Source organism: Cygnus atratus, chromosome 2, assembly GCF_013377495.2.
Source record: "Cygnus atratus isolate AKBS03 ecotype Queensland, Australia chromosome 2, CAtr_DNAZoo_HiC_assembly, whole genome shotgun sequence".
In the NCBI taxonomy this organism is placed as follows: domain Eukaryota; kingdom Metazoa; phylum Chordata; class Aves; order Anseriformes; family Anatidae; genus Cygnus; species Cygnus atratus.
In genome coordinates this window covers 66,818,751-66,840,509 of record NC_066363.1, presented here as the reverse complement: position 1 = coordinate 66,840,509, position 21,759 = coordinate 66,818,751, and the positions used below count along the sequence as shown (strand labels likewise).

Genomic DNA, 21,759 nt, shown 5'->3' with positions numbered 1-21,759 from the left:
AAAAAAAGTATCTCTGCAGCAACTGCAAAAATATGACTTGCTGCTCACTGTCACTGTGAATTTCCACAAAGATTGTTTTCAGCAGTTAAATTTTTTAGGACTTTCAGCAGTTAAATTTTGAGTAAAGGTGATGCATTTTTGTTGCTTTTTAAGCTGCAGTTTACACCTTGTTTGTACGTTTCCTAGCACAAGAGTTCACCATAGAGGGTCTCTGGATGTTGCCCCACAGCAGGTGTTTTAAATACTAATGATAGTGAGGTCTCTGTAGACCTCCTTTTCTGAAAGCTCATAGTACTTATCTAAGTGAAGTACTTAAAAGCTTCATATAAAGTGCCACTAAACCCTCAGTCTCCAAAGTATTTCACCTGCCACGATGTTCCAGGCTATAAAAGTTTTTATGTGCCCACAGTGCTGCAGCCACACGTAAAGGAATGAGGCTGGGGCAAAATGGGGAGCAAGACTGAACCTGGAAATTTCTTGCAGCTTACAGACAGTAGTGAAATGAGGTGTAGGCACCAAAAGAAGAGGAAACATGCTCTTGAGCATAGATATCAATGCCACTGGAGTTTTGATCATCTCTGGCCACTGTTAGTACCTAAGAAAATGACAGTAAACCTACCAGAGAACAGGACTTGAAGGTGTCAAATCTTTTACCCATCTCCCAAGTATTTTCTAGCTAACGGCATGAGGCAGCTATGTCACATATCCCAGGAGATGAATGTGGAGGGAACAACCATCAGGCACAGAAAGTTAGAAAATTAGAAAAGTCTTTCCAAGAGTAAGAGCAGCAAAGTTTATTGTTGATTGCCTGAAAAGCACATGGGGTCTTTTTCTCCAAGCTTTTTAAGAACAGACTAGCCTGTGTCTGTCAGGGGAGCCACAGGCATCTTACCTTGGAACAGGATGGAGCAGTTTCCTCCTGAAGTACCTTCGAGTCCCATGGAGAGTCACAGAAAGGTCTAGGGAAGGTTGTGGGAGACAAACTAGTTCTTAGGTACCTCTTTAAGCCCAGGGTTTTCTCTTGGCAACCCTTGCCAGCTCAGGTGACCTATTTTTCCCTTCTCCACACCCCAGTGGTAGACCACCTGGACCTGCGGCACCCAAGCTCACATACCTGAGCATGTGGGGGGTGTCCCAGACAGTGGGAAGTGCAAAGAGGGAGCCGAGCATGAGTCCTACACAAGTTGCACAAAATCTGGTGAATCTGTTCAGTAATTTTCTGACCGGAGCTCAGAACAATACCTTTGGTTGGTTAGAAAGAATGACTAATAATTGTATTTGTTCAACGTATCCACCTTATACATAATGCTTATAATGCCCATTGATATATTTATGTGGTTATAACTCAAATTGCTGCTGTCAGTCAGTTGCCAACTGCCCTTAAACTCACGTGTCCCAGACAGATGTTTCATCTGTTGAGTACCAACTACTGACACTTTGTATATTAACTGCCATTCAACACTACAGGAAGAAATGTTTGTGTTGGTGCTTGTCAGCCTCGAGCAGCTTACATGATGGCCTCCTGAAAGACATGGAGGGAAGCTGTCATTCTTTAACAGAACAAGAGTCCAGATGAGGAAGTCTGCACCTTTGCTTGTGCACAAAGCAGCCTCCCTCCACCCTTTGCTGCTCTCCCTCCCTGCTCCCAAAGGAAATGAAAGAAACTCCACAAAGCAGTACAATCTCAGTGAGGACTGCAGAACTGATACAGTCTTCAGGCAGTAACTGCTTTGTGGAGGCTTACAAGTTTCCACCACTTTGCCTACGTAGAGCCTCAGACACCTCTTCTCCAAAGCTGCTAGAGTCTCAGCTCCGTAAACTTCTTGTGCTGAGCCCCACTTGAAGACCTGCCTTAAGAAACTGAACTTGCTTGGGAGAATCTACTCAGTTAGATATTTAAGTCAATTATGCTGATTGACATCAGGATTATGTCTAGCATATTTTAATTATGAATGCACTCAGCTGGAATAAATGCCTTCCTCATAAGGACTTGGTGAGGCTTAGTTAGTTTGTGAAGATATTCAAATATACGAAGTCCTGTACAAGCACTAAGTGTTATTCTTACTATTTTTAGTAGCAGAGGCTTCAAAGTTGGACATGGCAAACAAGGTGGGAGGATTTCAAGGACTGACGGTGACCCTGTCCCAGGGCTGCTTAGGACTGCAGCTGCAGAAGTGAGAGAACAGACTGGTGTCAGACTTTGCTCTAATTAAAAGTCTCTGCCCTTTCTCTGCAGGATGAAAGCAGCCTCTGACCTCCAGACCTTTACCCCAGCCCTTTTCCCTGCCCCTGAGCCAGCACGGTGCCAGCTTGGCTGCCAGAGCAGGAGTCTGTCCCACCTGGAGACCACCAGGCCTCCTTGCAGGGCTCCATGCAGGAGCCCCCAGCTGCAGCCTCCCCCAGGTTTTACAGCTGGCAGTGCCAAGCACCTCGATGTCAGCTCACAGAGAGACTATCCAGTCCTTGTGGCTACTGAGCCGGATCAGAAGGCACAAAGCTGTACGTGCTGCAAACACATGAGGTGCCATCGATGAATGAGAGAGAAACCAGAGGTTTGAATCCTGGATCCCAGCTGTCCTGCACCCCTTGCTCCAGAGAAAGCAAGAGATTCATCTCAAGCAAATCACACTCCCACCTGCCTCGTAGGTATTTGCCTTCTGATTTCTGACTACTGAGGAGCCAGGAGGTTCATGGTTTTGTGCTTTGTTACCACTACCCTTGCTGACAGCACTGCTCCTGACAGCCAAGACTGGCACTGCTCCAGGGAGGAATTAAGGTTGCTCTGCTTTTACAGCCAGCCCATTGCAAAGCCATTTATTAAGGCATCAAGGCACTAATGCCTAATTAATAAACAGGAGCTAAAGTTCATTAAGGCTTCCTATGATCCCCAAAGTATTACCATTACTGTTACTAGCTAGCACAGAGGTAGGAAAGCTTCATGTTAACAAAACACATCCACACACCTCAGCAACACAAAGGATCTTTCCACACAAAGCAGCAGATATGAATCACCTTGGGGTTAAATATAAATCCAGTTTTGCATGTTGTGTTCCGCACTAAAAAAGAACATACCTGAAGACTAGTAATGTTACTAAGCAAAATAGCTAATAAAACAATGAAAGTAAAGAGTGCTTTTTTCAGCCCATACATACCTGTCCTATGCATATTCATTTGCATATTTGAATATGTGAACTGAAAAACTTTTAGTATCGGACTCACTAAGTCTAGTTTGGACTGGCATTAAATAAATTCCCCTGAATTAAAACCTCTCTGGCCTGCCAATAAGAAGCCTTCCACTTGCAAACAAAGCTCTCATCCTTGCCCATCCTCTACCAGTTCATTTGACATTGAAAACAAACTGAAAGGCAGCAAATCCTGGTTCCTGACGATTTACCTTGAAAGAATGAAGCGCCTAAATTCTTGGTCTGTTATCTTCCCAGAATCCCTCACACAGGATCTGTACAGGATCTGTCCAAGAGTTCATACGAAGTATCCTCCTGATAAATGCTGATTAGTTGTCAGTACAAATTGTACTAGTCCCATTGCAAATTCATTAAAACAATGACCTAATGACACTTTTTATTAGCTCATTTTGAATAGTGTTTGGGGTGTTCTGTTGTTGTTGTGTGTTTTTTTTTTTTTCTCTGCATGGAAAGGTAGTAGTAACACTGGCAAATAACATGACTCCAGCAGCAGTACGAACACCGCAAAAGAGCAATCACAGAATACAGCATCTATATCATTACCACAAACATGCACTCGCCACAGAAACTGCTGACCCAAGAAGCCTCATAGGAATACTTATCACCCTACAAGGAATAGTTACACACAACCAAGGGGCAAAAGTCTCCCTTGGTGTACACCAACTCCAACCCATTGAAACTCCCAGAACTGTCCTCAGAAACACTAAAAGATCTTAAAATTTCAAAGTACATATTTGTAAGATGTTTGTGATGGAATCTGGTGATGGGAAGTACAAAGGAACAAAGTTTAATGACATAGAAATCTGTCTCTGTTTTCCTGAAAAACTACATTAACAAGCAGCAGAAGATACTTTAAATGAAAGGTGGGAATATCAAAACCAATTACTGCAGAAGCAGAAACCTTATCATTTGCCGACATCTTAACATCAATATCACAGAAAGTGACCATCAGAACCTCTTGCTAGTAAGTTTTAAGATCCCACCCTCAGAGCTTAAAATGAGTATTTCACTACAAAAGAAATGCAGGATCACTTGCAGTGACTGCCGCATTCAGAGATCTGTTCAGCAATCAGAAAAATGATTCATTTTCCTGGCCATTAAGGGCTTTACCTCAGTATTTTTGTTCAAGTTTTCCTCATATTTCCTGCATCCCTTCTCCAGGTGAACTGAAAAACAAGGTTTTGAAATATTTTCGTTTACAACCTTCCCAGACATTTGACAAATTTATGTAAGGATTCATCTCTCACAAGTTTATTACTGTTACATTCTAGCACCGAGCTCTGATTATTTGTCCCTTGCACATTAACTGTGTAAGTTATGAGAACATTTAAGTATAAACATCCATAAAACCCTTGTGTGGTTGAAAAATTTATCGCATATTTACATGGTGGAGCAGTTTGGTTTTATCTCTTTTAAGGGACTCTGCTCCTGTCCCATTGTTAGGGAATTATGATCCAGGTGGGAGAACATTAGCAGTTGCTGTAGCATCTGCTTAGAATCAGTTATCCCCAGGCACACCAAAATGACCAGGGAACTGTTACAGGAACATTAAACACCAGCAAGGGTAAAGGTTTTTGTTTTTTGATTTATTTCACTGATAAAAGCTTTTTTAAAGCTTCTCTACAGCATTTATTTACTTCAAGAAAACAGACGAGTGGAAAAAGTTACGGAAGTTTCTTTTGTTTTAGCTTTTCCTCCCCCCCCCCCCCCTTTTTTTAAAGTACATAGAAATAATAACCCACTGGGACATGTGCTGGCCTTTATCTAAACAGCCTTACTTGCCTGCATTTTTAAGGGTGCAATATTGCACTTCCATTTGAGAGACAGATCCATAATATATCTTTCAGTCATCCCTCAGTCACTACACGAACATTACATTTGCCAGTATGCTTTCAACAAGCTGAAATGCGTAAAAATGTAACTGAGACATCTAAATCCATCCTTACACCATGCACAGAGGTTTCTTCTGAGCCTGCTAAATAATGAACTTATATGTTGAAGCATTACAAGGTCAGGATGACAGAATTACATTCTTTGAAAAGGCAGCAATAGGGTTTGCTTAACAACTTACTATATCAGTTAACAGTCATACACTTCTGTTTTTTTCCGGAAAAACCATCACCACTGAAATCCTTGTCATTAAACACTTTAGATAATGTTTTATGCTGATTTTTTTTTCCATAAGAAATGCCATCTTACCATATAATGTCAGTCACTGAAATCTAGAAAGCATTACCAACTAACACAGCAATAACAACACAGAAAGAAACTTTTTTTTTTTTTTTTTTTTTACAGTGTACACCATTTTTTCCACTGATTAGAAGGAACTTATTCAGTCCTACACTCCTCATTCAATACAGCATTCTTAAAGCATTTCTGGAAGTTGACTGTTGTTGCACCTAAATACTTATCCTTATTAATGTACTGCATGGCTCAGTGTTTTCACCAGACAAAATATTCACATTGCTCGGATTGCAGAAATACTTACTACAAGAACACTTTTTTAATTTATCCATGTTTTTAGGTAGTTTCAGCTCTTCATTTCAGTTTTTGCATTCAAAAAAACAAAAATATTTCCAGTGACGATTTAGGATTGTTAGCTTCACTTTTTTCCTGTTTTTCTAATTTCTATGTTATCAAAACAGCTGTAATTTCAAAAGATAAAATTCTGCAGGAATACAACAGCTGTTTATAATGCTAGAGAACAGAGTGAATCAGCAGACTGGATGATACAAGGGGTCATCTTTTCTGAACAAAGTGCATGTAGCAGTGACAACATTAATGGCCTATTCAAAAAAATAATTAAAAAAATAAATAAATTGGTGGACTTCAACTATGAGTAGCATGGGAAACACACTCCTAACAAGAAAGCATTAAATCACTTTTAATCAGACCCCTATGTACACCCCTTAAAATACAGTGCAATAATTTTGTGTGATTATAATTAAGTCATTCAATTCTTAACAGTCTACTGTTATTCTCAGAGTGGAGAGGTGGCTGTGGTCTCTAAGTACCAATACACAATAAATGACAGCGTGTACTGATTCTCACAGTAGCAGCCACTTCATCTCACATGCTCGCATCCAGAGAGAAGGTAGTTTGTTCTAAAACACCATCAATATATTGGATGCATTTTTATTTCTACTCTTTCCACGAAGACTGCAGGCCTGCAGAAAAATAACATTTTCAGCAACAGAAATGAGTTATACACAAGCTACTAAAACTCTTTGAAAAAGCCACTTCTGCAATCAACTCAATTTCAACTACAATGCCCGTTTCTACAAACAAAACGTTTTTAAATAATTTTGAATTTTACAGAATAAGGATTTACTACAAAATTTAGTACTGTGTGCATTATACTTCAATGAAACTAGCTATGCTTATCACGATTGCTCTAATATCCTAGTGGAAACCATTCATGACATACAGGGACAAAAATAGTGTTGGAATCTCTCTCAGCTCCAGTGTGGTTGTGTTGATTTTAATGGGATTGTGTGTTTACATTTGTAACTGCTCAAAAGACTGCAGCATTATAAGGGGTTCTTTTATGTGTAAATGAAAGTACACACAATACTTAATGAACACGCCAACTTTTACAAGAAACATTACCCAAATAAATAAAATATAAATTAAGGGGGCGGAGGGTGGGGGCATAATAATGAAAAAAAAAAAAGGATCAAAATACTTGCCCAGGCAATTGTTTCCTAATTTATTGGAAATATTGAAACATAACATCCACTGTATAGCTTGCCTTTCTCAGGGGAAAAACTATATTATAGACTTCAATGGAAAAGTTATATTTTAATTTAGACAAATGACACTTTCAGCGTAGTTGCATACAAGACATACTGTAATACCAATAAGTATCAACATATCCTGCCAGTCCAGCTAAAGTGCCCATGTTACTTTCAGGAGCAAGAACATCAATAGTAATTCATTGTACTGATGGACTTGCACAGAATAGAAGAATGCACAGACAGAAAATGAAAAACATTGTCTATACATTTCTGAAATTAAGATAAATCTAGGAGACGGGAGGAAAAAAAAAGGAGACTGATACTCTTCTTTGGGAAGATCAGTTTATAAGCACAGCAAATTTACTACATTCTCAATCAGACTGACTAGTGCCCTAAATCTTGGCACTGAAAACCTGGACTTAATGTTCAGAAACTCCTAATATAGTCAAGAAAAGATTATGACACAATTGTATTTACACTGGCTTTCAAGGATGTTCAAAACGCTTTAATGCTTTTGATAATCTCTGGTAGCAAATACACCCTCACATAGAGCCCAGCTATTCTGCAGTGTGACTATTGTAGTTGAAAGCTTTGATTTTAAGTGTTGGCTCAGTAAAAAGAAAACTGACACGTGTGTCACTAGGAAATGAAATATTGGTGATCCACTTCTTTAAATGTATGTTTGGATCTCGACACCTTAGAAGTCTGGAAAGTCTTGCAGTTTGGCCTGTTACTGCTATCTTACAGTTCTTACCTCATTTTCTGTGGAAAGGAAAAACTGCAAATAAGAAAACTTACCTCTGTAACATGAATTTGGTTCATGTAGAAGAAAGTGTGTCTTACAGACAGTAAAGATCAGGTCTACATTGGAATGTCATGCAGTGGGAAAAGAGACTATAGGAGATACGGTGGACACTAGAGATCTTTGAGACCAAGTTTTTTTTTCACTTGTCTGAGTCCTCTCTAATCTTACCAACTGTCAACATCAGCAAGCAATGCTTGAGGCCGAGCTCATCAAAATCACACGCATTCCCAAGACTTCAGGTAATGTAATCTGGAATGAGTGGAAAACTAGCTTACAGCAGCACAGAGGCAGAGCAAGAACACTGAAAGCAATGGAAGAAAGGAAGGATTATCTAAATAGGATAGATACAGGAGGTGGCAAAAGCCTTGAGAAGCACCTGGAAGCTTTTCGAGCCTCCAACCTGAAGGAGGGCCTAATGCCACAGGTCTGTTAGCATCACCAATCCAGTCCTTCAGTGCTGCCACATAGCATTGGTGTTTACAGACACTATGTGATAGCAGCACGCAGCACAGTCTGTGTTCAAGCAGTCTAGAACCTAGAGAACTTGAGAGAAAAACAAGATCTTAGATAAAATATTTACTTTTATATTTATTACAAACAAATTCTCTATCTTCTGTACCAGGATTAAGGCTGTAGACGTGTTCTTAAAGGCAACAAGGCAACCCATAGCAAACTCCATACCATTGGATTCATTGCTGATAATGTTTTGTTTTTTTTGTCACTTCAAATTTTATTCCTGAACTATTATATTAAAAATAATTACAAAATATAATATTGCAAGTCAGAAGCTATTTTTCCACATCTGAGACAGACTTAAATTAGCAGAGAAGTTATTATTAGTATTCAAAGACCACGTAACAGATTTAGAATATGAGGATACACATAGGAAAGCACTTAAATCTATTCTTCAACAGGAAAAGTCTTCCTAACTCAGAGTCTCTAAAGCAGAGGTATGACATATCATAAATACCACTTGGGCATACAGTAAAGATTTGACTCATTTGTTTTACAAATTGTTGGATTCCACAGCAAGTCTTAATCCAATATGTATTAAAATAAGCCAACTCAACTGAAAATGCAATTCTCTTGTAAGAGCCAAGTTGTTTCTACTTCCATACATCATTTTTGAGGCAAAAATTGTCACAGCTTGACACAGAAACATGGTGACAGTACCACACTCTTTTTGGTAATTCAGAAAATTCACACACAATTTTAGCACTCAGCAAAAGTAATATCCTGTTTCTTATAGTTATGAACATGTTCTACTGATTCTGAAATGCTTCTGACATTTCATTACAAGATACCTTTATTCAATTCTACAAGCTATGAACTTTATGTTAATACTACTGATAATTTTATTGTGAATATTATTTGCTAGCACATGTAATTCATGGACACAGCATTATAAAAACAGACAACTAGGGTGCTTTTTGGATTTGATTACAGAAAATTTCTGAGATTCAAAAGCTCTTTAAGGTCATGGCCCTTCTCAGGACTGCATTTTTCCCCCCAAAGGCTTTCTTTAAAACTCCATCCAATCCAATTAAAAATAACATAAGCAATGAAGCATATGACATGTCCCCTGGGAGACCTTCCCATGAACTAACAAGAAGTTGCTCTTCCTGAGTTGAACTTTAATGTAACTTCATTGCATTGCCTATTCTTACAGAATCAAGGAAAAAGAGACCCCAAGGAAGGCAACATTTAAAAAAAAAAGTTTGCTAAACTACACTGACAGGTGTACAAAAGCAATTCAGCTCTGAAGGATGTTGATGAGAGGGGAACCATAAAGGTAAGGGCTAACTTAAGTTACAGAAGGAGCTTTCCAGCTCTCTCTTCTCCATCAGCATGAGGGAGTCACAGATGGATGTGGATGGCTCCTAATAAAAAATTCAGTATAAAAAAAAGCTTGGGTTATCATTCTATAAGTATACCTTTGGGAATAGTTTCCTTAGAACTGTTAACTTCCTACTTCCCAGAGTAGGAACAAAAATGTTTTAAAAGTTATTATTCTAGCCTTGAAACCGTATCAGCCATGGTATCTTCCCACCTCTTCTTATAAAGAGATAAAACTACCATATTATACAGAACCATGGTAGTTTAACAGAAACATTGTACATTCTACTACCCTGTCCCTGAGAACATCCAAAGAAAAGATGTTGCCAAGGGAGATATCATAAAATATCTCATTTCACCTACAACGATTTTTCTTTCCTTACAACTTAATAAATAGTATCTTACATTTTATTTAACATATCCTACAGCTAAATAATATATACATACATATATATATACACACACACACAAAAATAATTCCCTCACCTTCTCCACTGCTCGCAGGAACTTGTGAAAAGCTAATTTAAGAATTAGTGCAGGATATGTATGCAGACAGCCATTTTGACAATGTTATAAACACAAAACGTTATAAAAAAACAAAATGCAAAACTCCTGAAGGTATCATACAAAATGAGACAAGAAAACACATTTCAGTCACCACTAACATTGGCCGCAGAAGCAAACATTTGCCATCTAAAAAGATATACATTATATAATGTAAAAGTTCAAATCAGTATTTAAAGAAAAATAATGGATACCCTCCAGGAAATATCTAGTACCCACTGCTGTCAGAGACACTCCCAAGTGACATCACAAGGGTGGGGATGCAAATATGATCTCTATCCTTATTTAGAATCAAGGAGAGGCATAATGATGGCCAGCAAAATCTATACGCTAAAGGCTCAATTCATTTACAAAAGAAAACAAATAATTTGTTAATCAATAAAAAGGGACAAATAAATGAGCTTGAAGAGACTTCATGTGTCCTCATCTACAACTTCCTTTCGGCGCTGGGTCCGGAAATGACGCTCAATATTTATTGTTACTTCCCTCTGCAAGTTTCTGCCATTAGTTTTTCCAGCTGTTCTGATCCAAGGGTGCTGAAGTACTTGCCGTGCTGTGTAGCGCTTTTGGGGATCCACTATCAACAGCCTGGTTATGAGGTCTTTTGCTGCTATTATGAAAGAAAGAAAAGGAAAGAGAAAATAAAAGTGATGGTTATTCCTACACAAAACATCTTTCTAATCTTTCTTACTAGTTTTACTGTATTTTTTTTTTTTGTGGCTATCCCCAGGAAATATTTTAGCAACTAGATTTAGAACTAGTGACAGGAGATGTTAAACCTCCACACCATTTTCCCCAAAGAAAGAGAAAAGGGAAAAGAATTTGATCTTGAAGAAATGCTGAAGGCATGCAGCTAGGTGTTCTGATTCACAGGAACTAGCAATGGGAATCTTATCCCTCAAAGAGCACAACAGTCACAGAACTCTGTTGAGTATGCTCTTTAAAAGATCATATAAGGAGACACAGGTTTTACTGTCTGATTTTGAAGACTGCAGAAAAGGCACTACTAGCCTAGAAGAGGGAAGAAATGGCCCCATTGATCTCAATAGAAAATTCACACTGCATTCTGCAGATCAAGGACTTAATTTTCAGCTCTTGAGATTTTTTTAAATGCATCTTTACAGAAAGGTAACATAACACTGGAGATAATTTTGGTGCCTTTTTTCCTACAGAGATAATTCTTACAAGTCAGCTAAACAAAATTTTTTTTCTTGCCTTAGAAAGGGAGCAAACAGTTACATCAATCAGTTCTGATATTCAGATTCACTGTGACTGATACCACCAGAGGACTAAATTGACATCTAAAGCAAATACAGAATCATCATATAAAACAGACCTGTAAGACACCCCAAAGTTGACAGACATCCCTGTCATGAACAAAAGGGGGCTTCTGTGTGTCCAAGGCACTCCAGGGAAGAGGTTTTCAAAGCTGGTATACATGCTGAATCTTACCTGCAGAAATATTGTCCCAGTATGGGGAAAGGAACTCATAGTGACCCAGCTGTATGATTTGAAACAGCTCTTCTTGATCACGTTCCTGACTGCGAAAGGGGGGAAAACCGCAGAGCAAAATGTAAAGGATCACACCAGTTGCCCACATATCTACTTCGAGCCCATAGCCTAAGGAAGAAAAGACAAACCATGGCTAACCATCTTTTACTCAGTCTTCTTTCAGAAAATAAACAAAAAGCAACAACAACAACAAAAAACACAACTCATGACTGGTAGGAGCTGTTTCTTTTCTCATTTTATTCTCTAAGAAACAGAGAAGCTTTCTTCAACTTCTTAGAAAGACAAGGTCAGCAGAAGAGTAAGTGGCTGGTACACCACTTCTGCAAGTGGATCTGCTCTGTTAACAGTCACAGCTCTCACACACTGCCTCTCTTCTTCAACATATTTCACAATCACTGTCTGTCTCACAAGGCCAATGTCAACAGGAGACTAATTGAGAAAACATGGGGCATATTTCTAAAATAGTCTTCCTCAGTTTCTCTTTAAAAAAAAAAAAGAGCACTAAGAGTGCCAAGTTTCCATTGAAATTGAATATAACTGGAGATGTTCAACCCAGCTCTACAGAACAAGACACAGAAATAGCTTTTCTTGAGTCATCAAAATCTGACTCCTTTCCAGGTCTGAGTCTTTTTGGATAGGAAATCAACAAAATTCTCTCTGATGTGAACGATGCTTTGGCTTGTTACATGTATTTAGCATACATGTTCACCATCCTTTTGCATCAGAGGGCCTTGGAAAGTTGTTTGGGTTACAGTCACAAAATGGGGGTGACTATCCTGAGGTTGCAAGACAAACTTTTGCTTATTTCACCATGTAAGCAATTATTATCTATGATATTTTACTAAGTTGCCTGCTTGGAAATCACAATTATATCCCATAGACATTAATAATGCAAACATGACTGATATGCTTGTGTTTGTCAAAAGCTAAGAGGTTTTCTTTCCTTTCACGGATTTTGCTGCTAGCCAAACTCCTACCCTGTAAAGGCATATCATTAGGTTGAAACATTCTGGAATATGTCCATGATTAGAAAGTTAAGAGCAATTGGATGATTTGCTAGAAATTATAGATGTATACACTCACCCTTCTCAGCAAGTATCTCAGGGGCAACATATGTTGGTGTTCCACACACAGTAAATATAGGTTTTGTAACCAGCTTTGCAAGGCCAAAATCTGCTAGTTTCAGTGTAGTAGATTTATCTGCATTATGCTGAACCTACATTCAATGAAATATAAATATACATTTAGTCCACATGCATTTTTAGATTGCAAAAGATAAATGAAATAGTTAATAATACAGAGGAAGAGGTTCTAATAATAGTACTGTCAACTAAAACAAAATGAAATGGAAAACATATTTTGATAAACAGTATTCAGAAAGTTTTCTCTTCTCCATGTACCAAGATGGCACATGCATATAAGAAAAGCAATAATGGAAAAAGAAAATTTTGCTCTTCAAACTCTGGCACACTTATTTGAAAGAAACGAAAAGGAGGAAGACCAAAAATAAGGAAGAGTGAATTAAACATTTATTTTTCACCTTAGGAAAGCAAAGGAGAATGTTACAGGCCTCAACTTGTGCATAGGGAGGTTTAGATTGGACATTAGGAAGAAATTCTTCATGGGGAGGGTGGTCAGACATTGGAAGGGGCTGCCCAGGGGAGTGGTGGAATACTACCCCTAAATACCCCTGGAGGTATTTAGGAGATGTGTGGACACAGCACTAAGGGACATGGTTTAAATGATAGGACTTGGTAGGTCAAGTTCATGTCTGGACTTTGTTGTCTTGAAAGTCCTTTCCAACCTAGATGATCCTATGATTTTATGATAATTGATATTCCCACGTATGCCACTGAATTTACAGTGTCACTTGAAGAGCCTAACTCCATCACAAAGGTCCAAAAAAAAAAAAAGAAAAAAGAAAAAAAGAAAAGGGCTTTATTTTCTTTGCAAATTACTCTGCTACTCTACCTGCTGCTCTGAAAATAAATGAATCGCAGTAATTACACAGTACAAGCTGGAGAAATGAATCCAACAAAACATCATTGGAAGTGTGCCTTTCCATCAGTTCCCATCTCCTGCATCTGTGTGTAAGGTAATCAAAACACTTGTTCCCATTCTAATTTTGTATGCATGTCTTTAGCATTAATTTGTAATGCAGCTAATGAAACATTATTTTAAAAAAAAATATTGAAAGGTCAAGTCATGAGTAAGGTAGCAGGGTAATTAAACATCACTATTCTTAATACTGGTGACTGATACTCAAATATTCTTTAAGAAGTAAAAAATGTCATAAACTTGCTTCTAATGAGAAATTATGTCTCTAACTATGGGGAACAGACCAGCATCTAACATGAATATAGGGAAACCAAGAAAATCTGCACTCGGGTTTTGAGCAGACAAGCCAGAATATGAGGCGACAGGCATACTTCACGCTTTAACACCTCATTCTTTGCCATCAGACAGTGCTTGAGACAACCAAAAATTCAAGATGGTCTCTATTACAGGACAACTAAGGACACAGATGGGACAAGAGTTGCTCACCTACATTACAGCCAACTAATTCCCATTTATCTTCTTTACGGAAACTGTAAGCACTCATCCAGATTTGATTAAGCGAGAGTTCTGTGATTTTTTTTTCCCCTGTTTTAAGAAAAAGGTGTTTGCCACCGTGAAATTGAAAATAAAAGTTTCCTATGACCACATGGACAAAAATTCTGTAGGAGAAAACTAATATGCCATAGCTATCTTCTATTGCATTAGTCAACTTCATGAGGATTTTGTCATCATTCACTGTGGACTCAACAGCTGACAAAATGAAAAATGACGAAAGTAACAGTTATTTTCTAGAACTGCATCTATCCACAAGATTTCTATTCTAACAATATGGTTAACAGTGGTAGAACGCTACAAAAACTCATAACTGAAACACTCAATTTTATATGTATTATATGAGCACGAATACATATTTCTGTTGTATATATAAAGCTTTTAAAATTACATAAGGGAACTGTATCACTTATGGAATTTCAACAAATAGCCTGCATGCTACTGTACCAGGACAAATAACACTGAAATTTTTATGCAATTGTGTTTGTGTTTTTTTTTTTTTTTAATAATTTATTTATTTTAAAGAAACCAGCAAAGGGAGAAATCCTGGTCTTAATCCCAACCCATGAAAGCCATTAGGAAATGTCTGGTCATTTTTCTTGTTGAAACACACTGGTGTACTTTTCACAGAGAAGCCAAAGTCCTAACCTCCCATCAGAGCACAAGGTGGCAATACTGCACCATGTGCTCTTGAGGACAAAACCACTGAGCTTTCAGTTTACTTGACATTTGAACAGGTAGGAACAGCATGCAACATGGCTGTATTTTTACAGCTCTCTGTGACAATCATTTCAAAGCCAGTGTGTAACCTATCAGCATGCCTGAAAACCTCAGCCGAGATCTCCTCAGCCTCTTCACTAACAACTCAACGTCAGCTCAGATCAAGCAAGCATTCCATTCCCTTCATCCCAAACTTTGTAATCTCTAGTCTGCCTTTCCATCACCTGGCAGCAAAAATAGCAGGCAAATAAGCATTACAGAAAGAAAAGCCACTCAGGTTACTTGTATTCCCTCCTGAGGCCAGAGCTTTTACTCATAGCAGTATCACAGAAATCTACAATATTCCCATGAGAAATCTAGCCTTTGACATATCCCACATACTTTGAAATGGTACAAACAAAGCAAAAATAGTAACACCAGAGGACCATCCCAGCTTTATCATGACATCTGTTACAGCATCTGCATTCAAGACTACAAAGATTGGTTCTAAAAGTTCATTCCAAAAGAGCTGCCCTTACCTGCCTACAGAGCTAATTGCCACAAAGAAGAGCAGCATCCATCCAGCATACTTTGTCTGTAGACAGCCAATTTAAGCCATACAACTAATTGCATGCATCATCTGTAAGGGAAGCCAGCATCTGGTAGTCCTGAACCAGGACAGTCAGAATTGTTTGCTACTCTCTTGATGGCAGGATACCCAAATACTGTTTATGGATTTCTAGCTATAGCAGCCATACACCTGAAAGATTATAATATACTAATACAAAGGCAAGTTCATCTTCAAAAAGGGATGAACTGGTCTTTTCCTTTTTTTTTTTTTTTTGTGTCTGTTGATGACTCCCAAGTTCTTCTTTGTTTTCATATCTACATTGTGAAATTCAATGTGTTTAAGATGATTTATAGCATTAATATTCTTTATGCACGTATGTATGGAAATACAGATTCTACATACAGACATAAAGATATCAAGCTAGCCCATGCAACTTTTTGCATATTAAAAGCAGAGATAGAAAGAAAGCACTGCTTCTACATTTGAGTTTCAGACATCCCTTGATGGACAGTAGCTAGAATAATCTCTCTATAAAAGAAATCTTACAGAAAATAACCTGCATAAGTTTATCATATTGAGAGCTCCTGATAGGTAACTGGTTAAATAAGATTTTAACTCAAATGCACTTGGAGACCTTCAACAGCACTTTATGTATTTGTAAATAGGGTCACAAAACCAAAGTTTATTGATAAAACAGCTACAGTTGAAGTTCTCATACACATTTGAAAACTTGAAAGAAAGGAGAAAGAAAGAAAAAGGAAAGGAAAAAACTCAAATGCATAAAAAGCTGCAACACTTATAGAGCCCAGTTACCATATTAGCATTTTGGGGAAGAGTACAAGAAAATGAGTTCACAATCACAAATACAAAAATCTACACCACGAAAAAAAAGGGGGGGGAGGATGTGGCTTTGCATCTTTTACTGCTATAATCCAGAAAAACAGCCTCTAGAGTTTGAAAGTAATTTCTGACTCACAGAAATGCCACCACCTGTGGAATTAAACAGTCCCTTAGCTAAAAACCTTGGTGGCAAATTCTACTCCTCCTATGCTCTTCCAGCTAGCATGAAAGTAGTGACCAGCTTATTTTGTGGGTCAAATACACCACATCACTCAGCCTTGGTAGCAAAGGTTACCTCACTAAACACCTCATCCTATTCCAGGTGATTCCGTTAGTGGGAAGGGAGGGCTTCAGAGCAGGTGTCTTCACGCCAGCTCTCAAACAGATTTTGTTTTGGTAGTGCAAGTCACCACCCTTCTGCCTCACAGCTACACTGCAAGGAGTCTGAAAGTTGTGGGCAGGCACAGTAATGAAAGAGGGAGAGGAAAGGCAAAAAGGATTTAACGGTGGGCTGTTATACAAGTCTGTAACTAGAGGACAGTGCCACATGAGCAATAGGAATAGTACTGTAAACTAATAAAACCAGATTTTCAGCTCTGCGTGAATAACCTTATAACTCACTAGACATCAAAGTATGTTTCCACCTTATCCTCTGTAGAGACAGAAACATGGTTTCCCTTCTTTCCCCAGCTGCTTATTTTTATGAAACTTCCAGAAATATGTTTCCATTGTTTGCTGCTTCTCTGTCAACTCTGATGGAAATGATCCAGTAGGTTCAAAAGTCATTAGGAGCAAGCCTAGATTCCCACAGAAAACAGACTTACAGTAGACAAAACATATTCCCTAACGAAGACAGGCTAAGGATCCTTTCTCTGCCAGTCCCCATTTGCTGGGAAGGTTTAAGAAATATGGAAAAAAAATGGTTGACAAGAAAGAGAAAGGACAGGATTCACCGGACCAAAAGACCCCAAAGTAGTCCAAATGAGTCAACAGCCAAAAACTGATTAGATTGGATATTAGGAAGTTTCTTCCCAGATCAGGTGGGTAGGCATTGGAACAGGCTGACCTGGGAAGCTGTGGAGTCACCATCCCTGTAAGTATTTAAGAAATATGTGGATATGGCACTTTGGGACATGGTTTAGTGGTGGTCTTGGTTAGGATGATCTGGAAGGTTTTTTCCAACCTAAATAGGTCTATGGTTCTGTGAAAAAGTATGAGCCTGTTTCTGTCCTCCGTGCACAAAGACAGCCTAGGGAGACTAATTCAGACACACATCTGTGGTGTAGGAATGTGAAGTGAAGCAGGAGGTATCTATCCCACAACCAAGGGCAAAGCGGAGACACCGCAGGATGCCAGCACTTCCAGAAGGCTGCTCCCGGCCCCTGGCCCACCAACAGTGGATGAGCCCATAAACTTGCTTCAGTAACGTTTGGTACTGTGTAGCTCTTGCCAACACCAAATTAGAGGCAGCTGTCCACGTTGTTCTGCTATTACTGTTCCAGTCACTCTAAGGAGTCAGAGAAAGCATATTAAAATTTCAGAAAGCCATAAACTTGCTCACACGGCCTGTATTTTTAGGGATGATTATTAGATAGCAGATGAGCTATTCAATAGTATCAACAATTTACAAGCTCACATAGCTTGTTGAACACACTAACTTTTCAAAAAGAAGCATCACATAAACAGTGTGTAAAACAGGCATTCAGTCATTTAACGAGCAAGGTGAAACCAGAAGAGGTATTTTTTTCTTGTTAGCTCTGGTAATGCTGTTCTGATGTGATAAAATACCTACGTGGTGGGGGTGAGTCTGTCCTTGCAAAAATGTATGTTTCTGTAATTCAGCCAGAGCAGGCAACACAATTTCTTCAGTGTTACAAAACTTTGCCCACCAGTCTGTTTTGCAGTGCTGTAAACTACATGTGAAAACCATCAGGTGAGACCTGGATCATACCTCTCTTTTCCCTTAACTGCAGCACTGAGAAGATGACATATTATGCAGAGAAACAAAGCATCTGGTCTCAAGTGTTTCATATACAGCACTTTATTTTCAGTTAAGAGGAAGGAGCAAAGCCTGGCTTACAGTGGAAAATTAGCTTCTGGAAGAAATCCCTTCAGTTCTGAGTGAAGTTTTGCTCAAACGGCAAAACAAGGCATGGCAGGGCCCAGAATCATACTTCTTTCTGCAAAGCAACCACTTGCATTCCCCATCTTCTATTTATACAAACACACCACATACCAAGGATTTTCATCAGACTAAGGAGGATGCATAGCAGGACCTAGTATAGACGCCATTGGTTAGTCAAAAGGTTTGGATGCAAATTCTTCAGACCCAGCTTTGCTCAACCTCTGTATGTCCTTTCTCCAGAAATACACAGATTTTTTTCCAAAGTTAATTGCCTTAAAGAACTGAATGACACATAGGACTAATCATCTGTTAACAATTTTTTGGTTATGATCTTCCACCAACAGATCAAATTAGGTCTGTTAGAGTCAGGCAGATATTTGGTAACTCTGCTCAGAAATTTGGAACCCTAGGAGAAGAGCATAACAAACGATTGGCAAGCCAATTGCTTACTTTCACCCTCTTATAATGGGTGTCTTACCAAGAATCAATATTGCAAACACTTCTACACCAACTTACATGTGAGTAACTTTACTGACTTCAGTGCTGGATGCAAGGAATGTAGCCTCAGAAATGTGTTGGAAAGGAGAACTCCTTAGCACAATGTGAGTATGAGTTAACTTTAGTGCTTGCTGTTATATTTCACCAAAACGTCTGTATATCGCCGTCAGCTTATTTCAGAAAAATGCATTGTACTTCTGCTCTGAAGAAAGTAAAATTGTCACAGAATTGAAATCACTACAGTAGAGGATTGCCACAGTGGTCTGCAGTGGACAAGAAGTCCATCAAATAAGCTGAATTAGCAATTTTAATAAATTTTGGTCTGCAAGGAAAATGCCTGATGATTCAGCGCATGCTTCATGCAAAACATTCAAACTTGTGTACCAAAAAGTCAGATGATAAATAGCATGCCTGATTCCCAGAATACAAATGCTCACTGCCCCTAAAGCCAGGTCATTTTCATTTAAATTTCTATTTGCAAGCACTGTGATCTACAGCGTAGAGCAGATACAGGCAGAGTAAACTGTAATGCTAATTTCAAGATCATATTCATCTTTCCAAACAGTACTGCCACAGTACATTCTCTTCACATATTATTTGCTTGAAACTATTCAAACAACCATAACAAAAATGAAAATAAATCCCACTCCTGCAAATATACAGTGTGTTTGCCCATACTTACCAAAAGGTTCTCTGGTTTGAGGTCTCTGTGGACGATGTTCTTGCTGTGAATATACACCAGGGCTTCACACAGGTCAGTGATCATGACAGCAGCATCATGCTCTGTGAACTTCACACTTTCTATGATTGCATCAAATAAGTCCCCTCCTGGGACGTACTCCAGGATTAGGTAGATCTCAGCCTCTGTCTCATACACTTCAATTAAGCTTACTATATTGGGATGAGAAAGACTCCTAATGATCAGAATTTCACTTTCCATCATGTCCTCTTTCCCCTTCAGCTTGGATTTATCCACAATTTTCATGGCATAGATCTGATTAGAGTTGCAGTGGCGACATTCCTTCACCACCGCAAAATTCCCATCCCCAATAGTCCTGCCAATCTCATAGTGGTTTTCCACATCAGTTCTGTTTTTAATGGCATGCCTCTGGCTTGTGTTTTCCAACCCTGGAGCCTTGTTTTCTTCTTTATTCATTCTACGCTCTCCTGTTTTCTCTCGTCGAGTCACGTCATTCTCTCTGTGTATGATATTTCCCTCTCTCCTGGCACCCTCCTCTTTAGCCCTTTGACCCTCTCTGCTGTCCCTATGTACTTTAGATGGTTTCTCAGCATCCCTTGGAGTGTCTTTCGTTAGCCAACCATTTTGATTAGTTACACAGCTACTTCCATTTTCTTCCTTCACTTCATGAGTTATTTGCAGCCCTTCCACAGCATTCTTCTTGATTTTCACTTCTTTCTCGCGGTTTTCATGTTTCTCCAGATCTCTTTCTATCTCAATGCTCTTTTTTTGCTTTTCCAGCCCTTCATTAACATTCCTATGTAGAGGTTTCCAGGTCTTTCTGCAGTCATTCTCTTTCCAGCCAACTTCTTCACCTTCCAGAGGAATTTCAGAAGATTTTCGGCTATTCCTGATTTTTGCATTTCTTTCTACCTGATACCTCTGACATGCACCTGCATCCAGGTCTGTGTTCTCAAATGAAGTCTCAGCATGCCTTTCCCTTCGTAACTTTTGCCTTGCCTGCCTTTCATGTTCACACTTCTCACACCTCACTACTTCCACTGTAATCTCTTCTAATCCCTTCTCAGGGCTCCTCTCTTGCTTAAGGTACCTCTCACTTTCTTGGATTTTTCTAGAAGGCCTCACTCCTTGCTCACCATCCCAACTCTCTCTAGTCCACTTTTTTTTGGTTCTCATTTTCTCTTCTTGCTTTGTCTTGGCTTGACTTTTTCTAGCTACCATTTTGGGAGACATAACATCACCGCAATTCTTGGCGATCTCTGCCTCATCAAATCCACTGTCCACTTTTGATGCTTTGTCATACAGCCTGCTCTTCAGTTTTTGGGACTGCTCCTTATCCTGCTGAATTGCACTGGCAGCATAAGGATTTTCAGGACAAAGTTCTTGTATTGCCACTTCCAAGTTCTTCAATGTAAGGGGCTCCCTCCCCATAGCTATGAACACATCGCCCTCCCTGAAGAAGTCAGAAACACTTCGGATTTCTCTGCCTCTCAGATTGTAAAGCTTTCTCACGTGGTCATTCTTCCAGCGTGGAAATCCCAAAGCTTCTGAAATGTCAGCCATCAGCTGCTCAAAGGTCTGGACAAATCTCCTGTTCAGAAGCAAGGTTATCTTTTTGAGTGTATGCCCGCTGGGTTTCACCACTGTAATAATCCTTGGCTTCACAGGACTGTGCTCTGAATGTATTGTATGAAAACCATTCCGGGGATTAAAAAATGAAGACCTATAGCTGCTCGCATTCACACATTGTTTTCCACAGTTTCCACGACCAACTGGAAGACAAGTCCCGTGTAGTTTCCTCTCTGTTACTTTTGAGCTTGCACTGTGAGATGTGTGGTCAAACATGCTTCCGTGTCCTAAAGCAAAGAAAGAGCAGGCACATTATTCATTGTCCATCATCAGATCTTTCAGAGTAATAATTTTCTGTGTATCAGTGTACATGAACTCAGGGAGTAAGGGTACTTGCAAAGAACTTTAACTGTCTTTAAAGAATAACTTCATATTCATGCAACTACAAACATGGTGAGAAAATACTTATTTTCTTTCAAACCTAAGTATG

At 39.0% G+C, this 21,759-nt stretch overlaps 1 protein-coding gene across 1 annotated transcript; it reads right to left on the bottom strand.

Moving 5' to 3' along the window:
- Nucleotides 1-10,558: 10,558 nt before the first annotated feature.
- DCLK3 (doublecortin like kinase 3) lies at nt 10,559-21,278 on the bottom strand. Its single transcript, XM_035560250.2, has 4 exons — nt 19,683-21,278; nt 12,741-12,873; nt 11,598-11,765; nt 10,559-10,755 (listed from the first exon to the last, which is right to left on the bottom strand). The coding sequence occupies exons 1-4, from the start codon at nt 21,261-21,263 to the stop codon at nt 10,559-10,561; spliced, it is 2,079 nt and encodes a 692-aa protein (XP_035416143.1). The 5' UTR covers nt 21,264-21,278.
- Nucleotides 21,279-21,759: the final 481 nt, after the last annotated feature.